The 14,212-nt window shown below is 39.9% G+C and overlaps 2 protein-coding genes across 5 annotated transcripts in view; one reads left to right on the top strand and one right to left on the bottom strand.

The window, feature by feature from the left end:
- Window positions 1–4,185, bottom strand: part of camk1b (calcium/calmodulin-dependent protein kinase Ib) — a 48,004-nt gene extending 43,819 nt beyond the window's left edge. Inside the window, exon 1 of the mRNA XM_049576407.1 lies at window positions 4,091–4,185. The gene's annotated coding sequence lies outside the window, so the exon portion shown is untranslated. The remainder of the gene's footprint in view (window positions 1–4,090) is intronic.
- Window positions 4,186–6,271: 2,086 nt separating this feature from the next.
- On the top strand, window positions 6,272–14,182 carry nek4 (NIMA-related kinase 4). Of its 4 annotated transcripts, none has more exons than XM_049580892.1 (16): window positions 6,272–6,584; window positions 7,447–7,713; window positions 7,807–8,004; window positions 8,091–8,198; window positions 8,554–8,708; window positions 8,938–9,073; window positions 9,804–10,478; window positions 10,560–10,610; window positions 10,722–10,868; window positions 11,247–11,411; window positions 11,654–11,720; window positions 11,985–12,097; window positions 12,301–12,392; window positions 12,519–12,736; window positions 12,817–12,953; window positions 13,447–14,182. In XM_049580892.1, the coding sequence occupies exons 1-16, from the start codon at window positions 6,498–6,500 to the stop codon at window positions 13,543–13,545; spliced, it is 2,715 nt and encodes a 904-aa protein (XP_049436849.1). In that variant the 5' UTR covers window positions 6,272–6,497; the 3' UTR covers window positions 13,546–14,182. The 4 variants fall into 4 exon arrangements, with proteins under 4 accessions (XP_049436849.1, XP_049436842.1, XP_049436835.1 ...); XM_049580885.1 differs by having other exon boundaries at window positions 10,719–10,868; window positions 12,304–12,392; XM_049580878.1 differs by having other exon boundaries at window positions 10,719–10,868; window positions 12,820–12,953.
- The last annotated feature ends 30 nt before the right edge of the window (window positions 14,183–14,212 follow it).

The raw sequence follows: 14,212 nt of genomic DNA, 5'->3' as shown, positions 1-14,212 counted from the left end.
TTAAGCTGAGAGATGAGCAGGAAGAGATAAAGAGAACTTTAGCACATTTCATTTCCACATACTATACACACTGTTATGAAACAAAGCTGTTTGAAAATCAGTGAAGTATCCCTTTAAGTACAACTGTCAATCATTTGCTGATTACAGTTTCTTAAATTTGATGATTTGCTTGCTTTTCTGTATTTGAAATTGATGTAACCAAAACACTTTTTCCACGTCAAAAAGAGCATTTTTGGCACTTCAAATGATACGTCTTTTTAAATTATTTAAAGCTCTAGTGTGTAGGATTTAGTAGCACCTAGTGGTGAGATTGCGGATTGCAACCAACTGAAACTTCTCTCGTGAGCCAAGCGTGTAAGGACACTACAGTGGCCAACGCAAATCTAGAGGCAGTGTTTGGTCTGTCTGTTCTGTGCTACTGTAGAAACAATAAGGCAGAGGACCCTTATTAAAGGGCACGTCTATTTTCAGTTTTGGGTGATTACGCACTGATAAAAACATAGCTATGAATATTAAATTCAATTTCTGCAAATGTGTCCCCCTGAATCCTACACGCTGGACCTTTAAATTATGAATTGATACATCGAAAAGATGTGTCATGAAAGAATAATTAAAAACAACTATATCTATACAGCTCTAACCTTATCTCCTGACCAGCATTATTTAGACACGGCATCACAGTATACCTGCTTAGAGAGTAGTAACCTTTAGGCTATAAATAACCGCAACAGCACAAGACTGTTCGGAGGAAACAATGAAGGCAGAGAAACAGTGAAAACACCTCTCACAAACTGCGTGTTTGTAGCATCTCACCTTGCTCATATGGAGATTCATGGAGATTCATGTTAATTCATGCACTGAGAATGGATGATATCGAACATCAAAGTCATTTTGACATCAAAGTCATTTAAAATCTATGAATGCATCAACCGTCGCTTGACACTGGTTGTGTTCATTTTTGAACCAGGAAATATCAACATGCACCTAAATCTCCATTACACTTGGATTTCACTTAAATGGCACAAACATACCTGGATATGTTTTAAATTAGGCAACTTCATTGACACATTTCAAGCAATTTGAGTTTTATGGACAAAATTGAGCAAGGGGGTCTGTTTTTCAAACAGACAAATGCTATAAACAACAAAATAAGGATCAAGTTTATGACACGCAGGGGCAGATATGGGCAAGTTTAAAATGTAGGAGAGTAGAGGAGAGAGACACATGCAGGTATCATAGGAGCATGTAGAAGGCCAAAAACAGCCCCTTCATGTCCACTGATGACATGACTTTTGGCCAACGGGTGAAGATTAAGCTGCTCAAAAAACCCAAGAAGCAAAAGGATTGAAGAGGCTGGAAACAGGGAGATGCACGATACCATAAACACATTCCCTGACTCGTATGTGACATGCAGCATTCATCCTTGTTTAAGGTTTACACAAAAGAGAGTCGCTGTACTCACTGGTTTCCCATTCCTGTGATGTGCAGTGGACAGAAGAAACACACACACACACACACACACACACACACACACGTACACACGATCACAGTTAAATGTGACAAAATGACACGTGGTTACGGTGTCAGGGCATGAAATGCCCTGAGTCTGCAAGGGTGTTGAAACTTTTGGCAACACTTGCATACACACACAAAGAACCAAACATTCAAACAGACAAACTTATGGAGCTATATTAAAACCATGTGTCGATACGTTAAATTAAAACAAAAACAAATTGAGCTCTTGAACACATTCTTAGTCACATCCACTTGTTATCTCTTAACTGGATGGCTCATGTCTCGACAGAAGTGTCGATAACAAACTAACACATTTACATGTTGGCTCTCTTTTGTTTTTAAACACTTTAAAAGATTGATCTTGGCCCGAGTTTTCTACTATTTCTCATATCTCAGCAGACAATCTACTGCAGAGCTCAAAACTGTGAGAAATTCTGCTGCCAAGTTAAGAACAGAGACCTAACTCATGTCAACGGACTGCATTCCTGTGGAAAGCAGCTTCACTTCACAGGAAGCCAAATAGTTTTTGTAATGATTTCATTTTACTAATTCTTTTCAAGGCTATGTTAGGTCAGGTGCATAGCTACACCTCTGATCTTTTAAAGCAGGGGTGTCAAATATACGGCCCGCGGGCCAGAACCAACTGGCCAAAGTGTTTGGATGACTTGCACACCTAACATTGATGAACATCTGAGGGCTAAGAGGTGTATAGTTTCAGGAGCAAGTTAAACAATGAGTGGCTGATTTCATGTAAAAATGTTAAAATAACAATGTATACTTATTGTGGTCATATTTAGGTATTAAACATTGTGCAAAATATCAATGTCAATCAGCAGCTTCAGTACGAAAGAATCTGTATAAGGCTTCTATCTTGAAACAATATTGGAGGAACCCTGTTGATAAGACTGCCAAAACTTTATATTTGTAAATGATTTGTAAGGCAGGGGATAATTTATCCTGCTCCCCCAACAGCTTCCACTTCAGTTTGGTGTGGTGATGCCAGAATACACAGGAGTGGAAATGAATGGAAAAATGCACACGTAATGACAGTGAGTAGAGGACTAACTAAATATGGAAAAACTGAGACATATTGTTGAAACTGCACTTAATTTTCTTCAGATATCTCAGGCTGTTCATCATCTGTTGTGTTTCTTAACACTAAATAAAATGTAAAAAAAATTTGAATTGACACCCCTATTTCAAAGCTTTCAGAACTGCAAGCAGGACCCTCGTAGTCAATCTGAAATCAGGCCTAAGGACAAAAGCCAAGCCGTGTTTTTCACATCCAGCTGTCCAGGTTTTGTGTCACATTTCATGCAGTATGGTGCATTTTGAAGGACAGTAATTCCTGTTTAAACCCCCAGCGTTTATTTATTTATTAATTTGACCTTAATGGCAGTGTTGTCTCTGAAAATCTGGGGTGTCGGTACAGACACACAAATTGGCCATGGTGAAATGCATGCAGCTCAAAGAAGAAAGACAGTACAACTCCATTCACACAACAAATACAAAATGATTCACTGGGTCGAACAGGTGAACTGACAAAGATCCCAGGTCTCTGCCTTGGTGGGCAAGTGTTTTTTCCTGCTTGCCAAGAGCAAAATGTTTAAAAGCACAAACACACAGTGCGTGATTCTTATTTTATTAACTTGTTCACATCATTACCTAATTGAGAAACAGAAAACTATCCAAATAATCTATGCCATCGTCCCCTCAACAGATGCAACATCCATGCTGTCCATCTAAAAAAACCCTATTAATAAAACCCATGCATCCACTGGTTGACTGTCTAACACAGAGAGATTTACTAACAGAATACTGATTGGTCAGCTGGTGTCAATGACGCACAACAAATCTCCTCTCAAAGTGAGCTTATTAATTGATAAGCAGACTTCTCCTTACAGGATCCCAGAGACAGAGAGAGGAGGAGGCGTGAGCATGAGAGTGAGTGAGAGAGAAACAGAAAGAGAAAAGGAGAAATGGGTAAGAACTAAAAATACACATCAAGTCTTGTTTACTGAGTAAACCACAAGACATTTCTGCTACAAAAATTAATAATAATACCACCAAGGTTCTCCCAAGACATAGCCTGGAGTTATTTTTATTTAATCAGACCATACTATATAAACATGACTTTATTACATTTAAATTAGAGCAGTCTAGTTATACTGGTTTGAATGGGAGAAAACAAGTGAGCTGTCACTTCAGTCCCTCCATACTCCATGTCAGTATCTGATCCTTCAAACTGCAGCTTCAGTTACATAGAGGTCCTCTTCATGTCAGTGACAATAACTGCATCTGCATAACGAGTCTGACGGTTAACTTCAGCAGCCTCCCCTGTAGTAACGCTACAGTGACTTACAGCTCTAAATCTCCCTCAGAGTTGTAAAACGTCCCTCTAAAACCAAAGGTCCCCATATACCACGCAGAGAACGTTAAACTCCGTTAATGTTAGCTAACCTTAGAGCTGTCAAACCCCCCTGACAAGAGACCACGCTCCGGCACCTCTCGAGCCTCTGACACAGAGACAGAGTTAAAGTTTGTGTCATGTCAGTGCGGCAGCAGCGGCTCCTACCTGAAATTTAGCGGGCACTAATGTCCGGCAGCAGTGTCCAGTGTCCGTCTGTCTGTCTCTACAACTCGGAGCGCTCTCACGCGGAATCTGTACTTGGCAGCCTCACCAGCAGCGCTCATCCTGACGTCACCTCGGGGCAGGACGGCCAGCGGACCAATCAGCGCCCGAGCTGGGGAGCACAGGTAAACGGTTCTGCGACACTATTGGTCACCTCTCTGTCCACCCGTGACACCCGTGTGCTGTGCTCATGATAAAGCGCTTGGAGGTGAGCTGGTGTCCGTGTGCAGGCTCGGTAATGCATAAAATAAATGACCCCAGCTGAAAACTAATACACACTCATGCTAAGGCCAGACACGGAAACATTAGCAGCTCCAAAACTAGGCCTTATTGTAGCAAGTAGTAATGGCATGAGTAGTCATAGTGACAGTGATAATGGACTTGAGGTTGTAGGTATTATCTCTAATGCTGGAGCCCTTAATCACTTACAGGAGATCTGGATTTGATCCAGAGGTAAACACACAGAAAGAAACTACAGACCCGGTGTTCAATACTAATATTAGCCTTTAAGACTACTATTAGGGACTGTTCGTTATTTATGAAGGGGGAGGGGTGGTGCAAAAAAAGAGGGAGGCCTGTCAAATATTTTTTAAGCATTGGGGAGGAACTTGTGCTTTCTATAATTATTATTTTTACGGTTGCATTTCGTTTTTATTTTACAGCTGCCTTCCAAACCCACCCGCCAAAATGATACCATTTGTCACAGCTAGAAACCATAAAAACAAATATTATTGTTGGGTTTTCAAATTCCTTGGACACATCATGTGTTACAAACCCTTCCATCAGAAAAAAAACAAACTTAGTTATACTTATACAACATCACTGCATCTCATTTAAAATTTGGCCCAAAATAAAGCTTTTGCACAAACTAACCACTAACTGTCTTGAACTTTTAACTTTGAAGCATCAAAGGATATGTTTTAAAAACCAGTGACTCCTTTATGGTGGAGGGAGGGTCACGCATTTTCTGCCAGGCTCGAGGAAACTTAGAATAAAGCCCACAAAAACTAAATTCTCCTTCTCCATTCACCCTGCCAGGTGCGAAGGGACTTTGGTGCACAAGCTTGTACGGTCTCAGCTTGTGGTGGTCTTGTGCGCCATCTAGTGGATTGCATGTCCCTAAACAGGCAAAGTCAATATGGCAAGTCTAAAAACAACTGGCTGTCAATAATAGTATGCAGACACATTGAGTTGGGTGCACTTTTTAGGCTAAGACGAGTTGGTTATTTTTATGGCAGTAAAATGTTGATATATTGGTGTTTAGTTATTGTAAAAGGGATTACAGGACAATACTGTGTGTGGCAGTCGATGTATGTAATGACCATTTGCTATTTTTTTATAATCTCAATTCCCTTAAGATTGTTGCTAGTTTCATGGCAGACATTAGCATGTCATGGCAGAAAGAGTGGCCCATAGGTGTGATTCAAAACTTTAAAAGAAGACTTCACTGGCTTATAAATAAGCCTGCACAATTTTAGAAATCTGTCTCAGTGACCAAATTCACATCTCAGCTCTGTGTATTTTATCTGTTTTAAGAGTTTAGAAACCTCTAAGAAGCATATGAGCGCATAAAAAACCAACTCCTGCTTATTTATTATTTTGCTTCTTATTTCTCCCAATGTAGTGATTTAAGAGAAGATCTAAAGTTAGTAATCTCCAAATAAGAAGCTGATTTATTTCTGACAAGACAAAGAAATGACTATTGTGAGCAGCAAAGTTTTCCTCTAGGTAATGTAGGCTGGCAGTTCCAGGGTCTGGTGGTGTGTGTGCTGGCTAAATGAAAGGGAACCTGGTTTAAATTACTGATTACACCTATCTGTGTTGTTAATACACTCAGGCAAATTGCTTTTCCTGCCTTGACAATTTACAACAACTTGGCATTGTACAATTCCAGGTAAGAACGCAGAAAAAAAATATTTAACTTCACAATTTTACATTTGTAAATAAAGAATTTCTCTGGTAAATTTGTAAGGAAATGACCATTTGTTGCAGCTTCTTGTGATAGAGCGTCACCCTGGTGTCTACCTGCCGCCGCTGGGGGCGCTGTGGTGCACACACAGCAGTTTTTGGACCCTCACGCTCTCCTTCCTCGACACTGAGCTGCCAGTTGCCTAGTGACGAAAAACTGTCGACTGCTGCTGATTTCCTGCGTTTTCAAAATCTCATCGCTGGCACTGTGAGCTAGCCCGAAGTTTTCCCACACAGATTTCATGCGTTTATCTTGTCTTTACTGCTGGAAGATGGGACGAAATAAAACCGTTGATATATTCGTTGCTGTCGAGTAACGTTTTCAGTGTTTCAGGTCGCGTTATGAACTACAGTCTATGGTTATGAAGCGTTTTGATGAAGGATGAATAATTATCTTTTCATCAGGGTCGTTGGGAAAGGGAGCTATGGGGAGGTGAACTTGGTGAAACACAAAACAGACCGAAAGCAGGTGAGAAACAAAAAAGTATGTGTGGAGTTCAGTACAGCCCACAACTATTAAAATAATTAACGTGTAGATTTAACAAGTGTAACGTTAACGTTAATCGCTTGAAACGTCATAATAGCAGGTTTGAGGCTAACAGTTACACAGACCAGCTAACGTTAGGCTTCAACCAGTTTAAAGTTAGCTAAAGTAGGCTAAACATGACGGCTTTGTTTATGCTCTTTAACGTTATATTTCAGGTTTATAGAAGAACAATAATTTTAACACATCTAATGAGGTGGAAGACATGGCGAAACAAAGTCATATGTTAGTAAAGATGATGTATGTTGGTATTTATAGGACAATAACTCAATTTGACCGTTGTTTGGTGTCTGCTGTTGTCCCTAAAGAGTCCTTGAAGTGTTACTGAGACAACAGGGACACTTTATTTTAACTTATTTAACCTTAAAAAGGGTAGCTGGATAATTAATACTTCTGACCATTCTGGTGACCTGTAAAGAAAGTTTTGTAGTTTGAGCACAAGACAGAAAACATGAATTATACCAGATGCAGGGCTCCTGTGTCGGTGTTTCATAACTTGAGAAGCACTTATTAATATGTAGATCACTATTATTGACATGATTTGTGAATCCCTGGTCTATATCACTCATTAACTTTTATAAATGAATATGTTAATGTAAAACTAACTAAAACTGAACTTAATTTATTGCAATCTGGTTGGAAATTCTTCAGCTTCTCCACCATATGGTGACTTTTCCCAAATGTATCATTTCTAAATGTGTTCACAAATATAGCTTGACAGACATGTACTTTTCTTAATTCAGGGAGTTTGACTGTGAATTTTTCCTTTTTTTTTTTTTTTTACCAGTATGTTATTAAGAAGCTGAATTTAATCACCTCCTCCAAGCGGGAGCGGCGTGCTGCAGAGCAGGAGGCGCAGCTTCTATCCCAGCTGCGACATCCTAACATTGTGACATACAGGGAGTCGTGGGAAGGAGATGACTGCCAGCTGTACATTGTGATGGGCTTCTGTGAAGGCGGTGACCTTTATCATCGACTCAAACAGCAAAAGGGCGAGCTCCTACCTGAGAGGCAGGTGGTGGAGTGGTTTGTCCAGATAGCAATGGCACTCCAGGTACAGATTGAAAGTAAAGACCAGGCAATGTCAGTTTATTTTCTTTGAGAAGTATGCAACACATGAAGTCACCGTTGTGATTTTGCTTTGCAGTACCTGCATGAGAGGAACATTCTTCACCGGGACCTTAAAACACAGAACATCTTCCTGACTAAGACTAACATCATCAAAGTTGGGGACCTTGGCATCGCACGAGTATTGGAGAATCAGAATGATATGGCCAGCACACTCATAGGGACCCCTTACTACATGAGCCCAGAGCTCTTCTCTAATAAACCCTATAACCACAAGGTAATTTGGTCATCTGCTCTCACTCTGTTTAGTTATTTTGGACCTGTCACAGGAACTGTCTTACAAATTGATGTTTTTTTTTCTAGTCAGATGTATGGGCCCTGGGTTGCTGTGTGTATGAAATGTCCACACTGAAGCATGCCTTCAATGCCAAGGATATGAACTCATTGGTTTATCGCATTGTAGAAGGAAAGGTGGGTTTCATCTTTTTACATTTATTTTGATATTCTGCTCTGGTCAGTCCTCTTTTTGCAAACATATGTAATTTAGTGTTTGTCATTTCCTGAGAGTGTCAGAAGAGGTCAGGGACATATATTTTAGACTGAAGTTGTGAATAGTCTTGTCATCGTCCCCAGTAACCACAGATAGAAAGCTCTTATGAGGGGATATTGATTGGTAACACTAGCCACCTTGATCAACAGTTTAATAATTGATGCTCTTGTAGTTAATACAGTACATTATTTTTCTGAATCCTAATAATAAAAAAACAGAATTTAAGACAGAATAGTTTGACAATAACATGACATTTTCCTCTGTTTTTCTCACCAGCTGCCTCAGATGCCCAGTAGGTATGATCCCCAGCTGGGAGAACTGATCAAGAGCATGTTGTGTAAGAGACCTGAGGACAGGCCTGATGTTAAACTTATCCTCCGGCAGCCCTACATCAAAAGACAAATTGCTATGTTCCTTGAGGCCACTAAAGAGTAGGTGGCTCTGACAGCAGACTGCTGCTTGCTGTGATTACTAATGTCTGTAAAGCTTTATATTGGATGCACATTTTATTTCTTGCTGTGTATACTTGAATTGGAATTATTTTCTACTGTCAGATCTTCAGTTCTGTCACTGTTTTTTTTCTTCCACAGTGTACTGCCAGCATTACATAGATTGATAAATCCCTTCTTACATGTTTATGTTTAATTGTGTTTTTACCAGAAAAACTGCCAAGTCAAGAAAGAAAGCTGTGGGTGGCAGTGGTGACTGTAGGGCCAACAGTGGACCGTCTGTGGTGTCATCTCAGCCAAAACCTGAGAGAAGCCCCCAGCCTGAACCTATAGCCAGAGTGAAACGGGTGAGTGAGTGGAGAATATAAAATCTGATTCAACACAAATAACTTAACGATAATATTATTTTAGAATATTCCTATAGTAAGTCATGATATCAGTCACTCAGTATTGATTTACTCTGTTGTCACTAATCAAAATGTATCCTGTGACTTTCTATTGCTTATATTATTTCTTATGATAGATGAATAGTAACATGCAGGTATTTTCTGTTACACTAAACAAAGTTTCAGTATGAGTAGGAAGTTTTTGATTTGACTAGTTGCTTGACATCATGTCTTTTGCTGCATTTTATTTTGTCAACTTAGTTGTTATAGTTGTTGAAATTAAATGCTCTCTTAATCTCTTAATCTTCTTAATGGACAGTATCACTTAGCCACTGAGATATGACTGTAATGGAAATGCAATGGCTAAACCTGAACAACAGTTATGATTAATCCTAACAGTGGGCTAACAGCAATATGGACAACTGGTATCAGTATTTGTGAATTTAAAGGAATACTTTATCATTTTGTATCAAGGTTTTTCAAATCGCCATGACTAATCTGAAATAAGTTCCATGATTCTATATTTATTCTCAGAAGGTGTAAGTAAATTTATCGTGGTTGTGAAAGTAGTAAGATGTTAAAACGGTCCAGAGGATTGCTCCAATTACTTTTTAGTTGAAGCTGTTAACCCAAAGTTCTTCATTTCTGATCAGTGTTGTTTATTATGGTTTTTGTTTCTCTTCATTCCCAGAAAGAAGAGAAATCACAACAACACAAAGTTCGGAACGGCATAGCAGATTGCACTCCAATCCAAACACCTCTGCCACCCAAACCCTCCTCACCTGATGCTCTCAAAGCCAGCTTGGCATCCCTGGCAACCATCAGCAACATTAATATTGATGTCCAACTGCAGGAGGAAGAGGACCTGATGAATAGACAGGTGCAGCGGCCCCAGTCAGTTGTGTCACACCACAGTGCAGTCAATGAACCTGTGACTCACACTGTGCACAAAGACAGCAAGGGAAGAGTGAAACCAAATCCGTCTCCCCCTCCTTCCCCTGTTAAGCCCCCCTTGAAGTGTGTATCAGGTGTTGGCAGTCGGGGTGCCGACGAGTGGAGGGCATCCAGTGGATTGCTAGACGTTCATCCACAGGGTGCACCACACCCTGGGGATACATTTTCTGTATGTGGGGGGAAGCGGATGTCAGATGTGGATGATAAAGAGGATACCATGGAGTTACTTAAAGAGGCTGATATGCAGAACCCAAAGACAGAGGCTGCTTCTAATGTCCCTGAGAGGAGATCTGCACACAAATCCAATGCAGAAAATATCGGAGGGCTTGTGGATATGAATATGGACAATAAAAATGATACTGTGAACCTTCTTAAGGTAGCTCGGACACAACACCACACCTCTGACATCCAAGTAAGTGCTCTATAGTGGTATCTCTGTGGTGTTCTTCTATGATGTTCTTTTGTTTTTACGTATTAATTTATGTCTTTGTAGGAAAGCCTAGAATCTACTGAAAAGCTGTTAGAGCCACACTCTCCAACAGTGGTGAGCATTGAAATTCTTGTACTCATTCTGTGAACTCTAGCCAGAATAAAGCCCATTATTTGTCTTGTATTTTGCCACAGTGGAAAGAGTATACTTGTGTCTGTTTAGGAGCCAGTTCAGGAGGAATGTCCCTCATCAGCCAGTAAGCCGGGTCTGACAAATCCATGCCAAACACCCCTGTACTTCTCATCAGAACCATCTATATCACAGCAGCACAAAGGGAGAGACATAAGACGGACACATGGGGATCAGGACAAGGTAAAGCGATATAAGGAGCTAATGTAAGGAAATTTAGGAACTTTAAGTGCAAGGATTGTTGGGCTTTGAATCCAAATATAAAAATCTTAAAGTAGTTTAATAATGGGATTCAGTTTTTCCTAAAGGCTAGTGCCTCGCAGGATAACATGGAAAACATTGGAGAAAGGTTTTTGCCCTCATATGTGCTGTTTTCGTCAAACTGACCATGTTGCATTCGTGGACATGGACACTCAATTAATGCTGAGTTCAAGCCAAGATAGGATTTTTTGAAATGTCCTCTTTAACAAGTACATTTTGACAAATATCACACTTAAAATAACACAATAATCAACAGTCAGCAGGGTTGATTAAATTCAATTTTTTTTTGTCCTCTGTTAGTCCAAGGTGGCTGCTCCAAGACCTTTACCTCCACCTCCTGTTGAGAGCATAGCTGTGGAGGGGAGGAAGAGAAGCAGGAGGAGCACAGAGAGCAAGAAAGCCAGTGTAGCCACAACCTCTGCACCAGTTAGTTCCTGTAAGGACGGATTCCTACCACTGCCACAGGTGAGAGTGCTCATCCACTCGCAAATGAGTGTATACAGCCACATTACTGAAAGGGCATGCATATTTGTGCCTGAGACACATTTTATGTGTAGATAAAAGAATAAGCTGCATCAACATTTCTGCAATTTTGATTTGAGGCCATAGTTTGTAGAATATTATACTGAAAATTAAATATGATACAAAACAAAATAAGCAGATGCTGTTTATTAATCACAGAAAATGTGGGTCAATTTTATTTTCAGGATCGTCCTCTGTCTGCCAGAGAGAGAAGAAGACTGAGGCAGTCCCAGGAGAGTGTCAGCCTGCCAGGTACTTACTGTCTTTCCTAATGAAAACCAGAATTTATAGTTAGAACTATATAAAAAACAGTATAACTAAAGTTCAAGAAGGCTTGAATAGAGCAATACAAAATAACAAAGCAGTAATCCTAGAATATGCACGTTTATATATACTATACACTTATTACAGGAAACAAACATGTATGGGCACATTTTGGGTCAAATATTCTGTACATTTTTAGAAATCTATTCAAAAAACAGCAACATCTTGATTACTTTTCTGCTCTTTCCACAGTTGTTTATGTTGTAAGAAGGGCGTCTTATGATGTCACTTCCACTAAGGATGAGCACTACAGCACTCCGGATACCAGATCTGTTTCAGACTTTATCACTAACACCAACAGTAAGGTACTGACACCCCATCACTGTGACATTCAGTTGTACTCAACACGGTCGTTAAAAGGGAATGGCACTTTTTTAATGCCTGCTGGTATGGAGGGGAAAAAGGCTGGCTGTGCCTTGGGAGGTTAATATGATAATCTTAAAGTGAATTTAAAGTAGAAATCTGTTTCAAAACATCTGTCGCAACAGTTTGATGTGTTTTGTTACAGCAGGATAAGTTACCAGAGCGAAGGTCAGATGAAGACGAGTGCAGCTCATCCACAAGTTCCACAGAACGTTTAGACGGAGACTGCAGGGAAAGGTGAGAGCATTCACAGGAGAAAATAACTCAACTCTAATCTAGTTACCCTACTGCTTTGCTATTCATAATATCAGCTCTGGAAAGTCTGTGTTAACACATTTGATGTGTCACATTGCTTGAGTGCAGGAAGACAGAATCCAGCGACATGCAGGATTTAGTCCACATGATGACCCAAACTTTGAGAATGGATATTGGAGACGGTGTGAGTGAGGTGGACAAGGGCAGATTTGGCTCTACTGCACTGCCGGAATTCAGACTGAATAGGAAGTACAGAGACACCCTGGTGCTTCATGGGAAGGCTCGGGAGGAAGCAGAAAACTTGTCACTTGGTGAAATACCACTAGGTCAGATACTTAAACTGAACTCTCTTGTCACCAGTCTGCATTCTCCACCGTTGTTATGTTTAACCAGCTTCTCCCTGCAGTAGGCTCCACATCTGGTCTGGCCAAGATAAGGAGAGCCATAGAACACCTGAGAACAGATGTGGTGAAGGGACTGGGGGTCAAGCTGCTGGACAAAGTCCTGGAAATCATGGAGTTGGAGGATGACACCAAAAGAGAAGTATGATTTTAAAGAAGTAAAACACACCACACCAGATTTTATATACTTTATCTATACCCATGATTTAACTGAAAATGTTGCTGAAAATTGTAGCAACTAGGTAGGTAAGTTGGTAGGAGCTTTGATCATTTGTGCACAATGCTTTGCTAATACTCAGGGATATTATGGTTACATTGGGTATAAGTTACACACAGAAGCGACTCTGATTTTCTGATGCATTCGTTAAGTTAGGTTGGACTTCTGACATCCAAAAAATAACAGAGCTACAAGTTAAATAAGTTAGACTGACTTCTTAGCTCAAAATGATACCAGCACTTTAAGATCAAATTGTAAATTCCATCACACATTAGAATAGATCTATTTGCCATATTAATGTGTGATTACTTTGTCTGTGAAATTCAAAACCCAGGTTGTGTATAACTCAAGCAGAGTTACTTCAGCTGCCCTTTAATTCCAAAATGATCACAGTTGATATCCCTTTTTCTCACTGCAGCTGTGCCTTCGTGACCAGATGGGGGATGAGAAGTACCAAGCGTATGCTGTGATGGTGAGGCAGCTGAAATTCTTTGAGGACATTGCCATCAAGGTTTAGAGAAAATTCTGTATGCAAGGGAGTGGACACGTGCATTTCCATGACACCACCCGTGAGAAGAGGCAAGCATCTTGACATATCTTAAACAGGAAACTTTGTCACTGGGAGAAATGTTTCAGCTTTGAAGTAGAAACTTGTATGAACTGACAACCAATCAATATTGTTCACGAAAACCATTTTTTCTTGTCAAAACACCACTGCGCTTGTGTGGCACTGCTACTTTCTTCCTTCTGCTTGCATGCAAATCATCACTGATGCCTGCAGGTCCTGTCATGGAATTGTCACACTGAAGCTGCTCTTGTGCGAGCAATCTTTTGTAAATGACTGTGCAGTTTTTTAACCTAATTTTTCAAACACAGAATTTGTAATGGTTCCTGTAATTTTCATATCTATGCAAAGATTTTAGGTCATGTTATAGCACTCATCTTTCCACTTTCTGTTGTGGATGGTTATTATTTATAATGCAACCTAGAATATAAGTGATTGTTATGCTGTATCTTTGAAGACACTAGTCTGCTGCTGTATTTTATTTTCTTAAACACAAAATAATGTAATGTAGATGCACTGTAGATATTAACATTTGAATCTTTTCTAATAAATACTAAATGTTTTTTTGTTCACCCTCAATTTCCTTAATATTGGGAACCTCAAGAAAACAAACCTGACA

This window comes from Epinephelus fuscoguttatus, linkage group LG1, assembly GCF_011397635.1.
Source record: "Epinephelus fuscoguttatus linkage group LG1, E.fuscoguttatus.final_Chr_v1".
In the NCBI taxonomy this organism is placed as follows: domain Eukaryota; kingdom Metazoa; phylum Chordata; class Actinopteri; order Perciformes; family Serranidae; genus Epinephelus; species Epinephelus fuscoguttatus.
The sequence above is the reverse complement of the archived record's forward strand: the minus strand, read 5'-3'. Positions and strand labels throughout refer to the sequence as shown.